Raw genomic sequence first — 15227 nt, 5'->3', positions numbered from 1 at the left:
GTCAAGGATTGAGAATAGGGATTTGAATTCCAGCTTTGCCACTTATGAACTGCATGCTTTTGAACAAGTTAATTAACTTCTGTGCCTCAGTCTCCCAAAAATGGAAATAGTGAAATACTGTCCTCATAAGGTTGGTATGAAGATTAAAATAATATTCAAAGGTGTTAGGATCGCTTTGATGTATTATGAGCGCTGTTAATTATTGGCTATTTTAATTGTTAATTTTTTCAGTCCCCCAAAATACTATGTTTATACTTATTGCAGACTAAAGAGACTTTTTTTGCTGTTTTTTGGGGTCTTTCAACTGTGCCGTGTGGCTTGCAGGATCTCAGTTCCCCAACCAGAGACTGAACCTGGGACACAGCAGTGAAAGCGCCAAGTCCTAACCACTAGGCCAGCTGGGAACTCCCAAGACATGTTGAATATAGTTATGGATCTAGTTTGCTGTAAAACATAACTCATATAAATTACATAAAATAAGCTTCTTAAAGTCCAGTAAAATTCCGATTCAAGAATCTTTTCAGACTACATGGGTTTCAGAGTGAGCATGATAATTTTTTTTTGGTCTTATTTGTAATAAAATGTTTTAATTCTTTCTTGTATGAAAGTCATTGGTTTGAAAACAGTTGTGCGATAGAGAGGGATGAGCTGGAGATGGCAGCTGCAGGGTTAAAAGTCACTCCGGAGGGCTGCATCCGAAAGCAGAGTACTGAGGGCTCCCCCTGATTCAGGAACTTGTCTTCAGCTTTGTGGGGTCAGAAGTCCATTTATTCAGTGCTTTTGAGGTATGCAGATTGTAGGCAGTAATTCATACTGTCTGTGTACAGTTAACTCTTAGCATCATTTTTTTTTGAAAGAAACCATATTCTTACTAGACTTCAGGATATCCTAAAGTAAAGATGTTCAGGAGTATACTCTTAATTTCCGTAAGTTTGAATTTCAGTTCTTTTTGAATTTCAGGTATACACACTATCCACCTAACTGACTCACAAGTTAAACGTTTATAGTCAGACATGAGCATTTGCTTAAATTATCAGAAAATATCCCTCTCAGTGCTGCTTTAGAGTTGTTAGAAAAATGCATCCTTTTTCTTTTCTTTAAATGCTCGTATTTAATGTCAATATCTAATTTAGCCTCATCTTAAGAAGTATTATCTATGAAGTCATAGTTTTGACATACTAGTTGGTTTTTTCCTAGCATGCAGTAAATAAATACATAAAATTTAGAATTTTGTGTTTTCCTAGTTCAGTTCAGTTCAGTTCTGACTCTTTGCAACCCCATGAATCGCAGCACACCAGGCTTCTCTGTCCATCACCAACTCCCAGAACTTACTCAAACTCGTGTCCATCGAGTCGGTCCAACTGTCTCATCCTCTGTTGTCCCCTTCCCTTCCTGCCTTCAGTCTTTCCCAGCATCAGGGTCTTTTCCAGTGAGTCAGTTCTTCGCATCAAGTGGCCAAAATTTGGAGTTTCAGCTTCAGCTGTGAGGCTGTCAGGGCTAACGCCATGGCAGGCAGCCTAGACTAGGAGTAGGCCTGGTTTCCTGGGGTAACATAATTATCAGGCCTCCTGGAGCCAGCCAATCAACATATGCCTAGCCAGAAGAAAGGGAACGTATCAGGGGAAAGCTGAAAGCCCCACGTAGGGCCAACAAAAATTACCTTGCAACTGTGTAACCAATCAGCTTGCGCCAGCTACCCACTGTGTAACCAATCTGATTGCGCCAACTACCTGCTGCTTATTTTGACCTAATAAATACCGGAGAGAACTGGGGCTCGGGGCCTTTCGCCCTCACACACCTGGTGAGGGCGGGAGGCCCTGGCTGGAGTCAGTAATAAATTCCCCTATTGCGAGTTGCATTGTTTCGAGGAGTCTTCTTTCCCGACCGGGGACTCTGACTACGGGCAGAACACAGCATCATCCTTCCAGTGAACATTCAGGACTGATCTCCTTTAGGATGGACTGGTTGGATCTCCTTGCAGTCCTGGAAGCGTCACTTTAATTTGAACAGGATTTCCACATACCTACACCTTCTGGTATAAGCTGACTCAGATGTCAGAATTACTTTGTTTAAGGCTCATCCCTTAATCCTAGATGTTTCACACTCTTGATTTGGAATTCACATCTTTGGAAATACATAATTCATGAAGTCTGATTTCCAGTTTTCTTTTTGAATTCTCACCAAGAACTTGTCACCAAAACCAGATCTGTTGACTGCTCTAAATCAATGCTTTGTAAAGTGGAGAAGAAAGTGAATCACAGGTTTGCTGGTTACTCCCAGGCCGCTTCACTGTACAGCCCCAGAAAAGGCTACTTCACACGGAGCATGTGGTTCCTTTCCTCTCCGCCCAAATAATGATCCCCTCCTTTTATCGTGGCTTTTTTTTTTAAAGAAAGAACACACTATTTTCATACGTGTTACTACATTTTCTATTTAGTCAGGCATAAGGTGGGTAGTGTTGAGAATACTTGAACTCACTGAACTTTAAAGTTCACTTGTAACCTGATATTTAATCATATGGATTATTGTGTCTCCAAATGCCTGCTGGAGAATGCCATATATTTGTATTTTATTTCTGGATCATAGAACTTTTTCAAATATAAAAGGTTCTTATAAAACTTAGCTCTGTTAATATTTCCAGCCAATTTTGAACCATGTCCTGTAAGTGAGTTAGTTGACCAGACTTAAAGAGCATGAAACTATCTGTTGTTTTTGGTGTGTCTACAAAGGGGAGCTTTTTGAGCTTTTGCAACTGAATGACTACATCTGTCCATCTTTTTGACACGAGTTCATGCGTGGATTCTTTTGCATTCCAGATGATCTAAACATAAGTGGCATCATAGCAGCTGTGGTCATTGTGGCCTTAGTGATTTCCGTCTGTGGCCTTGGCGTGTGCTACGCACAGCGGAAAGGCTACTTTTCAAGTAAGTAAATTTCCCTCTTTGCTAGAAAACTTCTGTGGGTATTGAGTTTTCTTCCGAGACACTGATTCTTCTAAGAGGTTCTAACAAACTCTGGAGAACATATTTGGTTAACTTTCCTGCAGTAGGAAATGTTCAAGCTGACACTCTGGTGAGTCATGAAGCATCCTGGCAAACATAGGGAGGAAAAGATAGGGCTGTCTCCTCGCAACATTTCAGGAAACACCACAGAATCCGTGAGAGGCTCCCTGGAGTGGCATAGGGCAGCGACACCAAGAGATGCAGCGGGGGTGGGCGTTGATAGCACATGTTCATCTATTTAAGATCCTTTTAAGTTAGGAATTGTGCTTCTTAAGGTGTAAATTAATTTCTAGTTTTATGATAAAAATTTCATTGGAATAAATCTGTGAAATGTTCTATCAGTGTAGACCCACGGAATGTTAAATGTCACGTTTAGCCCAAATGTATTTAGAAGAGAATTGTTCAGTAAAAACTAGAAACCTATAGTATTATAGTTGCTTCTGAGGTTTTGATTTCTTCGGGTTTGGGTCTCTTGGAGCTCCTGTTTGGTGATACAGTAAATTTGAGGTAAATGGATGAGGTTTTTAAGTGCTTTATTCTTTTAATGCCTTTCTTTACTCCTAGCCATTTTATGGTGAACACTACTTTTGGAAATTAGGTTTAAACATTTTTTTATACCAAAATAAAACTTAAATTTAAAGGGAGTTTCTAATGATACCTATAAATATGTGTTGTAAAATGTTTTCATAAATGTGGTTTCAGGGATATTCCCTATTATTAAAAATAACTGCTCTGTGAGTTAATAAGTAGCTGTTCTTTTGTGTGGTGTTTCAGTCCAGTCCAGTGTAATGTAATCTGGCTGCTGGTCCCCCTGCTGGTCATCCATGGAAGTACAGACAGATTAGATTATTCATTAAAATTCTTGTCATCTCTTACCTCTACCTGCAAAGAATGTCTGTCCGAGTGTTTTTATTAAAGATTTGGTAAACAGTTTTTCTTAAAATAATGAATTACTTGAAGATTTTTATATGAATATTACTAATTCATTAGCTAGAAATGTTACTCTCATTTTCGTCTAGCAGAAAACCTCTCTAGGAGAGTTGTTTTCTTGAACTTGCATTTCAGAAGGGGTTGGTGAACTGTGACTCATGGACCAGATCTGGTCTGCCACTTGATTTTTCTATGGACCACAAGCTAAGAATACTTTTTGCAAATAAACTTTACAATCTATCTGATAACAGGGAACTACTGTTGAACACCAATTAAGAAAAATATCCCCCCAAAATAATTCCATGCTTCTAATTAGTAGACCTGTATTACTAGATTTTGATTATTATGTTTTTATTTCAGTGGGTTTATTGAAAGTTACTTGAAAAAAAATCTGTAAGTGCTTGGCAAAAAAAAATGCACATGCCTTTTTTTTTTTTTACTTTTCATCTTATATTGGAGTACAGTCGATCAACAATGTTACATTAGTTTCAGGTTTACAGCTAAGTGATTCAGTTATATTATGACTTCTTAATTCATTGATAAAAATTTTTGGAAATTTGTTTTCTCTTTTGTTATGTTAGTACCTACTTAATATCCTTGATTGTACCTCTTTGCCTACAAAGCCTAAAATATTTACCTTGTGGGCCTTTACAGAAAAAGTTTGCCTACCCTCCATTTAGAAGGTATAAATGTCAGCAAGTGAGAATCAAAATTGAAAACAAGGAATTAATTCCAAACTCATTTTTATATGAATCTGTATCATACCCTATTCTTACATTAATGATATTTACTTATTCTTTTGTAGAAGAAACATCTTTCCAGTAAGTATACTTTCTTAATGCATGCTTTCCCCCACATCAACTGCTTTTTTGTTAATCATCCATTTAAATTCAAAAGTGGGAAGTTGGGTTATTTGTGAGGGTTTAATTCTTTGGGCAGTGACTTGGATTCATCAAGGAACACAGCCCACCTCATGCCTACTTATCAGTGATGCTTAATCATCTAGAAGAGAACTGTGCTGTGTTTAGTCATTCAGTCGTGTGTGACTCTTTGCGACCCCTTGGACTGTGGCCCGCCAGGCTCCTCTGTCCATGGGATTCTCCAGGCAAGAATACTGGAGTGGGTTGCCATGCCCTCCTCCAGGGGATCTTCCCAACCCAGGGATCAAACTCAGGCCTCCCGCACTGCAGCAGATTGTTTACCGTCTGAGCCACCAGAGAAGAAATAGTGTCACTAATTTGACTTCTTAGGCATTTGCCCAGTACTACTTGAAAAAATCTTTTTTTTCCTATGTTTCCCTAAATTTAAAGTGTTCAAATAAAATTTTCTTTAGCACTAAATTTAACATTTAGTTGGATGCCAATTATGTGTCCAACCCCATCCTAGGGACTGGTAACACAGCAGTGAACAGAACAGACCAAGAAACCCCTCTGTCCCATGGAGTTACATTCTAGTGGAGGACGGTGGAAAGTGAACAAGTACATGAGCTTAACAGTATGTGAGATTGTGATAAGTATAATGGAGAAAAATAAAGCAGCAAGAGAACAGAGAATGCAGAGGGCAGATTATCCTTGTCAATAGGTGGTTAGGGACGGCCTCGCTGATGAGGGGACATTTGAGAAGGGTTCGAAGGAGGGAGGGAGTCATGCAGGTAACCATGAGACGCGTGTTCAAGCAGAAAGGAGAGAACAAGGGGAAAGGCCTGTGTATCTGAGGAACAATAAGGGGATCAGTGTGGTTGGAGCGGAGTGAGAACAACTCGAGGAAGACATGAGTGAGCACAGTAGCCTAGTGGGGGCAGATGACAAATTACACACAGCCTCTTCCCAGCAGAAGTTTGGCTTTGGCTCTGAGTAAGATGGGACATCATTGGAGAACCTTGAGCAGACAGGTGGCATCTTCGTACTTAATTCTTAAAACTCACACTGGCTGCTCTGTTGAGAATAAACTGTAAAGGTGACAAAGGGTGGAGGAAGCAGAGAGACCAATTAGTTAATTACTAAATAATCTAGATGAGAGAAGATGGCGGATACTCCCAAAATGATGGTGTCGACAATGTTGAGAAGTGACAGTCAGTTCAGTAATTCAGTCATGTCTGACTCTTTGCGACCCCATAGATTGCAGCACGCCAGGCTTCCCTGTCCATCACCAACTCCCCAAGCTTGCTCAAACTCATGTCCATCAAGTCAGTGATGCCATCAAACCATCTCATCCTCTGTCGTCCCCTTCTCCTCCTGCCCCCAATCCCTCCCAGCATCGGGGTCTTTTCCAGTGAGTCAGTTCTTCCCATCAGGTGGCCAAAGTATTGGAGTTTCAGCTTCAACATCAGTCCTTCCAATGAATATTCAGGACTGATTTCCTTTAGGATGGACTGGTTGGATCTCCTTGCAGTCCAAGGAACTCTCGAGAGTCTTCTCCAGCACCACAGTGCAAAAACATCAATTCTTTGATGCTCACCTTTATGGTCCAATTCTCACATCCATACATTACTGGAAAAACCATACCTTTGACTATACGGACCTTTGTTGGCAAAGTAATCTCTCTGCTTTTTAAAATGCTGTCTAGGTTGATCATAGCTTTTCTTCCAAGGAGCATCTTTTAATTTCATGCCTGCTGTCACCATCTGTAGTGATTTTGGGGCCCCAAAAAATAAAGTCTCTCACTGTTTCTATTGTTTCCCTATTTGCCATGAAGTGATTGGATGCCATGATCTTAGTTTTCTGAATGTTGAGTTTTAAGCCAGCTTTTTCACTCTCCTCCTTCACTTTCATCAAGAGGCTCTTTAGTTCTTCTTCACTTTCTGCCATAAGGGTGATGTCGCACAATCTTGATTCCAGCTTGTGCTTCATCCAGCCCAGCATTTCGTGTGATGTACTCTGCATATAAGTTAAAAAAGCAGGGTGACAATATACAGCCTTGACGTACTCCTTTCCCGATTTGGAACCAGTCTGTTGTTCCATATCCAGTTCTAACTGTTGCTTCTTGACTTGCATACAGATTTCTCAGGGGGCAGGTCAGGTGGTCTGGTATTCCCATCTCTTTAAGAATTTTCCACAGTCTGTTGTGATCCACACAGTCAAAGGCTTTGGAGTAGTCAATAAAGCAGAAATAGATGTTTTTCTGGAACTCTCTTGCTTTTTCAATGACCCAACGGATATTGGCAATTTGATCTCTGGTTCCTCTGCCTTTTCTAAATCCAGGTTGAACATCTGGAATTTCACAGTTCACATACTGTTGAAGCCTGGCTTGGAGAATTTTGAGCATTACGTTACTAGCGTGTGAGATGAGTGCAGTTGTGTAGTAGTTTGAACATTCTTTGGCATTGCCCATCTTTGGAATGAAAGTGACCTTTTCCAGTCCTGTGGCCACTGCTAAGTTTTTTAAATTTGTGGAATATTGAGTACAGCACTTTCACAGCATCATCTTTTAGGATTTGAAATAGCTTAGCTGGAATTCCATCACCTTCACTAGCTTTGTTGGTAGTGCTGCTTCCTAAGGCCCACTTGACTTCACATTCCAGAATGTCTGGCTCTAGGTGGGTGATCACACCACCGGGGTTATCTGGGTCATGAAGATATTTTTTGTGTAGTTCTTCTGTGTATTGTTGCCACTTCTTAATATCTTCTGCTTCTGTTAGGTTCATAACGTCTCTGTCCTTTATTGTGCCCATCTTTGCATGAAATGTTCCCTTGGTATCTCTAATTTTCTTGAGGAGATCTCCTGTCTTTCCCATTCTATTATTTTTCTCTACTTCTTTGCATTGATCACTGGGAAAGGCTTTCTTATCTCTCCTTACTATTCTTTGGAACTCGACATTCAAATGGGTATATCTTTCCTTTTCTCCTTTGCCTTTAGCTTCTCTTCTTTTCACAGCTATTTGTAAGGCCTCCTCAGACAATCATTTTGCCTTTTTGCATTTCTTTTTCTTGGGGGTGGTCTTGATCACTGCCTCCTGTACAATGTCATGAACCTCTGTCCACAGTTCTTCAGGCACTCTATCAGATCTAATCCCTTCAATCTGTTTGTCACTTCCACTATATAATCTATATAATAATAATTAAGGGATTTGATTTGGGTCATACCTGAATGGTCTAGTGGTTTTCCCTACTGTTTCCAATTTAAGTCTGAATTTGGCAATAAGGAGTTCATGATCTGAGCCATAGTCAGCTCCCAGTCTTGTTTTTGCTGACTGTATAGAGCTTCTCCATCTTTGGCTGCAAAGAATATAATCAAGCTGATTTTGGTGTTGACGATCTGGTGATGTCCATGTGTAGAGTCTTCTCTTGTGTTGTTGGAAGAGGGTGTTTGCTATGACCAGTGCGTTCTCTTGGCAAAACCCTATTAGCCTTTGCCCTGCTTCATTTTGTACTCCAAGGACAAAACTGCCTGTTACTTCAGGTATCTCTTGACTTCTTACTTTTGCATTCCAGTCCCCTATAAAGAAAAGGACATCTTTTGGGGGTGTTAGTTCCAGAAGGTCTTGTAGGTCTTCATAGAACTGTTCAACTTCAGCTTCTTCAGCATTACTGGTTGGGGCATAGACTTGGATTATTGTGATATTGAATGGTTTGCCTTGGAAATGAACAGTGATTATTCTATTGTTTTTGAGATTGCATCCAAGTGCTGCATTTCAGACTCTTTTGTTGACTATGATGACTACTCCATTTCTTCTAAGGGATTCTTGCCCACAGAACTAGATATAATGGTCATCTTAGTTAAATTCACCCATTCCAGTTCATTTTAGTTCACTGATTCTTAAAATGTCAGTGTTCACTCTTGCCATCTCCTGTTTGACCACTTCCATTTAACCTTCATTCATGGACCTAACATTCCAGGTTCCTGTGCAATATTGCTCTTTACAGCATCAGACTTTACCTCCATCACCAGTCACATCCACAACTGGGTGTTGTTTTTGCTTTGGCTCTGTCTCTTCATTCTTTCTGGAGTTATTTCTCCACTGATCTCCAGTAGCATATTGGGCATCTACTGATCTGGGGAGTTCATCTTTCAGTACCATATCTTTTTGTCTTTTCATACTGTTCATGGGGTCTCAAGGCAAGAATACTGAAGTGGTTTGCCATTCCCTTCTCCAGCGGACCACATTCTGTCAGACCTCTCCACCATGACCCGTCCATCTTGGGTGGCCCCACACGGCATGGCTCATAGTTTCATTGAGTTAGACAAGTCTGTGATAAGTTGGTAAATCTATTCTGAATCTATTTTGAACAATATGCTGATTGAATGTGGACTCTGAGAAGAAGAAAGAAATCAGAGATGGCTTCAAGGCTTTGGAAGGATGAAGTGTGAAAAGTTTACTGAAGTGTGTAAGGTTTTGGGAGGAGTATGTTGGGGAGTAGGGTTGAGGGTAGGTGGAGACCTCAGGAGTGCTTTGGAATTTTAATATTTGAGATGTTTATTATACTTCCAAGTAGAGATAATTAGTGACTAGCTGAGCACATGAATGTGGGATTGAGGAAGCATCTTGACTGGAGTTAACCAGGGCTTCCCTGGTGCCTGACAGTAAAGAATCTGCCTGCAATACAGAAGACCTAGGTTTGATCCCTGGGTCAGATCCCTGCAAGAAAAGAACAGCAACCCACTCCAGTATTCTTATATGGAGAATTCCACGGACAGAGAAGCCTGGTGAGCTACAGTCCATGGGGTTGCAAAGAATCAGACACAACTGAGCGAATAGCACTTTCACTCTTCTTAACTAGAGTTAGAAATTGAGGAGTCATTGGTGCGTGAGATCTGTATGAGATCATCACAGTCTCCAGTTTATGTGCAGCTGGTTTGTCACTGTCCTCCTTGTATGAATGGAAATGGCAGGCCCAACCTGGAGCGTATGGGCATTCTTCTCTTCTCTGCCACCATTGATTTTCTGTGCCTAGACTTGCTCCTCAACGCTGGTCTTTGAGTCCCATAGCATCCCAGGGCAAGTCCAGGGTGAGGTCCGAGTTAGCAGGGCTAGCCATAGTTAGTTTCTGGGTGACCTTGGAAAAGCAGAGTAGCCTGATGATATAGCCACAAACCCCAGGCAATTGTGAAGATTCCTGCTTTTATTAAGATGGAAAGTAATTGTAGGGAGGGTTATGAACAGAGGAGAGACATCATCTTATATATGGAGAAAGGCTGACCACACTATGGTGAGAGAGGTTATTATCTTTCATTGAATCACAGTGTGTCTACTAACTCAGGAAGTAATCTGGGAGAAAATATCTTTATTCCTAGATACGTCTCCTATTTGTCAAGTCCATCTCCCTCAAAATGTGTTGGATAATGAATTGGATGTTGCATTAGCCTGCTAGAGCTGCCTTAAAAGTGCCATAGACTGGTGACTTAAACAATAGAAATTTATTGTCTCATAGTTCTGGGATCTAGAAACCCAGACCTCTTTCCTTGACTTAAATATGATGCTGTCCCTGTGTTCACATGGTCTTCCCTCCATCCATGTTTATGTCTAAATTTCCTCTTCTTATAAGGATATCAGCCATATTGGATTAGGGCCCACTCTAATTAGTTTAGTTAATTTAATTACCTTTTTAAAGACCCTGTCTCCAAGTACAGTCACATTCTGAGGTACTGGAGAGAATTGGGACTTGAACCTATGAGTATTTGGTGGGAATACAGTGCAGCCCATAACAGATAACTGAAACCATAATCACTGTGTAAAACTTTTTTTCCATGGAAAAAATGAAATTTGAGGTTGTAATGATCAAGCTTTCAAAATGTTAAATCTTGATGAGTTGGTGAGTTAAAAGTTAGTAAGTCTGTGGTTTGCATATTCTGCAAACTTTGTTAGTATCTAGCCTGAGGCTACAAGTAGATTCACAGGGCTTCACACATACTGATATATTGTTGCATGCTTTCCTCTGTGAATATCATCTATAAATATAAGAAATTCAGTTAGGAGTGCTGGGCTTTTTATACCTGGCTAAGATATATGTTCTTCTTCCTGTTGAGAAAAATGTATGGAGGTAACATTAACTGAAAGAGGATATGTATTTTAGAATTGGAAGCAATAATGTAGTAAATGTTCTTTTTTATATTCCACAAACAGGAAGAGTAGTTCTGCATCTAAAGCCACTACCATGAGTGAAAATGTGAGTATTTTTAAAGCATATTTATAGAACAGATGTGTTTAGGGAGTCGGGCAGGGAAGTGAATTAATTGTATGGAATTGATGGATTTCTTCATTTAATATACCTTGTACCCGTGTCTACCATTGGTCTTTATAAGGAACTAAATAAATGTTAGCTCCCATCCCCTGCCCGGGATGGCTGCATTTGTAGAGCAATGGGGCTTTCCCATCCCATTATTTTCTGTCCTGGTGTTTTCTATTGTTAGTCAACCTCCTTAGCATCATTAGATCTGGCATGGTCAGCTCCATTTTAAAGATGAGGAAACTTTACTATATTCGTTGATTAGCTCTAGTAATTTTCTGGTAGAGTCTTTAGGGTTTTCTATGTAGAGGACCATGTCATCTGCAAACAGTGAGAGTTTCACTTCTTCTTTTCCTATCTGGATTCCTTTTACTTCTTTTTTCTGCTCTGATTGCTGTGGCCAAAACTTCCAAAACTCACCAAATAGTAGTGGTGAGAGTGGGCACCCTTGTCTTGTTCCTGATTTTAGGGGAAATGCTTTCAATTTTTCACCATTGAGAGTAATGTTTGCTGTGGGTTTGTCATATATAGCTTTTATTATGTTGAGGTATGTTCCTTCTATTCCTGCTTTCTGGAGAGTTTTAATCATAAATGGGTGTTGAATTTTGTCAAAGGCTTTCTCTGGATCTATTGAGATAATCATATGGTTTTTATCTTTCAATTTGTTAATGTGGTGTATTACATTGATTGATTTGCAGATATTAAAGAATCCTTGCATTCCTGGGATAAAGCCCACTTGGTCATGGTGTATGATTTTTTTAATATATTGTTGGATTCTGTTTGCTAGAATTTTGTTAAGGATTTTTGCATCTATGTTCATCAGTGATATTGGCCTGTAGTTTTCTTTTTTTGTGGCATCTTTGTCTGGTTTTGGAATTAGGGTGATGGTGGCCTCATAGAATGAGTTTGTAAGTTTAACTTCTTCTGCAATTTTCTGGAAGAGTTTGAGTAAGATAGGTGTTAGCTCTTCTCTAAATTTTTGGTAGAATTCAGCTGTGAAGCCATCTGGTCCTGGGCTTTTGTTTGCTGGAAGATTTCTGATTACAGTTTCGATTTCCTTGCTTGTGATGGGTCTGTTAAGATCTTCTATTTCTTTCTGGTTCAGTTTTGGAAAGTCATACTTTTCCTAAGAATTTGTCCATTTCTTCCAAGTTGTCCATTTCATTGGCATAGAGCTGCTGGTATTAGTCTCTTATGATACACTAACAATGAGAAAACAGAAAGAGAAATTAAGGAAACAATACCATTCACCATTGCAACAAAAAGAATAAAATACTTAGGAGTATATCTACCTAAAGAAACAAAAGACCTATACATAGAAAATTATAAAACACTGATGAAAGAAATCAAAGAGGACACAGACAGATGGAGAAACATACTGTGTTCATGGATTGGAAGAATCAATATTGTCAAAATGGCTATACTACCCAAAGCAATCTATAGATTCAATGCAATCCCTATTAAGCTACCAATGGTATTTTTCACAGAACTAGAACAAATAATTTCACAATTTGTATGGAAATACAAAAAACCTCGGATAGCCAAAGTAATCTTGAGAAAGAAGAATGGAACTGGAGGAATCAACCTGCCTGACTTCAGACTATACTACAAAGCCACAGTCATCAAGACAGTATGGTACTGGCACAAAGACAGAAATATAGATCAATGGAACAGAATAGAAAGCCCAGAGATAAATCCATGAACCTATAGACACCTTATCTTCGACAAAGGAGGCAAGGATATACAATGGAAAAAAGACAACCTCTTTAACAAGTGGTGGTGGGAAAACTGGTCAACCACTTGTAAAAGAATGAAACTAGAACACTTTCTAACACCATACACAACAATAAACTCAAAATGGATTAAAGATCTAAATGTAAGACCAGAAACTATAAAACTCCTAGAGGAGAACATAGGCAAAACATTCTCCGACATAAATCACAGCAGGATCCTCTATGACCGACCTCCCAGAATATTGGAAATAAAAGCAAAAATAAACAAATGGGACCTAATGAAACTTAAAAGCTTTTGCACAACAAAGGAAACTATAAGTAAGGTGAAAAGACAGCCCTCAGATTGGGAGAAAATAATAGCAAACGAAGCAACAGATAAAGGATTAATCTCAAAAATATACAAGCAACTCCTGCAGCTCAACTCCAGAAAAATAAATGACCCAATCAAAAAATGGGCCAAAGAACTAAACAGACATTTCTCCAAAGAAGACATACAGATGGCTAACAAACACATGAAAAGATGCTCAACATCACTCATTATCAGAGAAATGCAAATCAAAACCACAATGAGGTACCATTACACGCCAGTCAGGATGGCTGCTATCCAAAAGTCTACAAGCAATAAATGCTGGAGAGGGTGTGGAGAAAAGGGAACCCTCTTACACTGTTGGTGGGAATGCAAACTAGTACAGCCACTATGGAGAACAGTGTGGAGATGTCTTAAAAAAACTGGAAATAGAACTGCCATATGACCCAGCAATCCCACTTCTGGGCATAAAACAGCGAGGAAACCAGATCTGAAAGAGACATGTGCACCCCAGTGTTCATCGCAGCACTGTTTATAATAGCCAGGACATGGAAGCAACCTAGATGCCCGTCAGCAGATGAATGGATAAGGAAGCTGTGGTACATATACACCATGGAATATTACTCAGCCATTAAAAAGAACTCATTTGAATCAGTTCTAATGAGATGGATGAAACTGGAGCCCATTATACAGAGTGAAGTAAGCCAGAAAGATAAAGAACATTACAGCATAACACATATATATGGAATTTAGAAAGATGGCAATGATAACCCTATATGCAAAACAGAAAAAGAGACACAGATGTACAGAACAGACTTTTGGACTCTGTGGGAGAAGGCGAGGGTGGGATGTTTCGAGAGAACAACATCGAAACATGTATATTATCTATGGTGAAACAGGTCACCAGCCCAGGTGGGATGCATGAGACAAGTGCTCGGGCCTGTTGCACTGGGAAGACCCAGAGGGATCGGGTAGAGAGGGAGGTGGGAGGGGGGATCGGGATGGGGAATACATGTAAATCTATGGCTGATTCATGTCAATGTATGGCAAAACCCACTACAATATTGTAAAGTAATTAGCCTCCAACTAATAAAAATAAATGAAAAAAAAAAAAATAAAGATGAGGAAATTAGGACACGCTTCTCACAGGATGACAGTAGCCACCCTGGGACCCACGTACCTTTATCTTTGTCAGCTTGACCGAGCAGATGGCTCCCAGCAGATCTGTGGGTCCAGACTCTCCTGTACTTACTTGGAAATTTAAGGGGTATGGAATGTCCTCTGCTTTTGCCAAAAGGAACATATCAGAAATCCTTGAAAAGACGCAAGAATCACCAAACTCAGATGGTTAAGGGAACATAATTTGGATGTTCGGAACCTTGTGTACTTTTGATTAGTAAACACTCCAGAGAAGCAGTTAATACGATCATTGCTCAGATTTTGTAGCTCTTTGGATGGCTATTCAGCCTTCTGGACTAGCTTTCAGGAATCCAGTGGGAGGAGGGAGGTTTCCCATGTTTTTGAAGTCGAATTCCTTGCTTGACAAGTGGAGTGCTGCGTCCCTAAATTCCTTAGTACATTCTGCAGGGATTCACTTAGGTTTCCTTTCAGTAGAGCTTGGGGTGGGACATGCACATCAGTTTTTTAAACACTTCAGTGACTCTAATAGACAATAACCTTTGAGGCCTACATACTCACCCACAGAGTTTTTCCTACCAAAGATTTTAAAAATTGTCTACTCCAGAATCTATCATGGAAGTCACTTTATTTTGTGGTTTACAATACCGAAGCCTGTTGTTCCATAGAAGACAAGCAACATGGAACTCCATATTTGCTCCTATAATTTGTAGAAAATTACTCCTCGAGTGTGGAATAAAATAATCTCATCCCACCAAACAAGAAGAGATGCTTGGTGGCTGAGTCGGAAGAACAGAAGCCTCACTCTTTTTCCTGGTCTTCCTCTCCGTTGCCTTTGTCAGCTGAGAACTAGTCTCCAGTTCGAGTTCTGCCTGAGAGCAGGGTTTCTCAAAGTTGGCACGACCGACATGTTCTTCTAATTCTTAGACAAGAATTTATGTAAGAAACAACAGTT

The 15227-nt window shown here is 39.9% G+C and overlaps 1 protein-coding gene across 1 annotated transcript in view; it reads left to right on the top strand.

The window, feature by feature from the left end:
* The window catches only part of JAM2 (junctional adhesion molecule 2), an 85207-nt gene that overhangs the window by 66534 nt on the left and 3446 nt on the right, over window positions 1–15227 (top strand). Inside the window, exons 7-9 of the mRNA XM_043892948.1 lie at window positions 2817–2924; window positions 4738–4753; window positions 10993–11035. Coding sequence (XP_043748883.1) covers window positions 2817–2924; window positions 4738–4753; window positions 10993–11035 — 167 coding nt within the window. The remainder of the gene's footprint in view (window positions 1–2816; window positions 2925–4737; window positions 4754–10992; window positions 11036–15227) is intronic.

This window comes from Cervus elaphus, chromosome 31, assembly GCF_910594005.1.
Source record: "Cervus elaphus chromosome 31, mCerEla1.1, whole genome shotgun sequence".
NCBI classification, from domain to species: Eukaryota; Metazoa; Chordata; class Mammalia; order Artiodactyla; family Cervidae; genus Cervus; species Cervus elaphus.
Note: the sequence above shows the minus strand (reverse complement) of the source record. Positions and strands in the feature narration are given on the sequence as shown.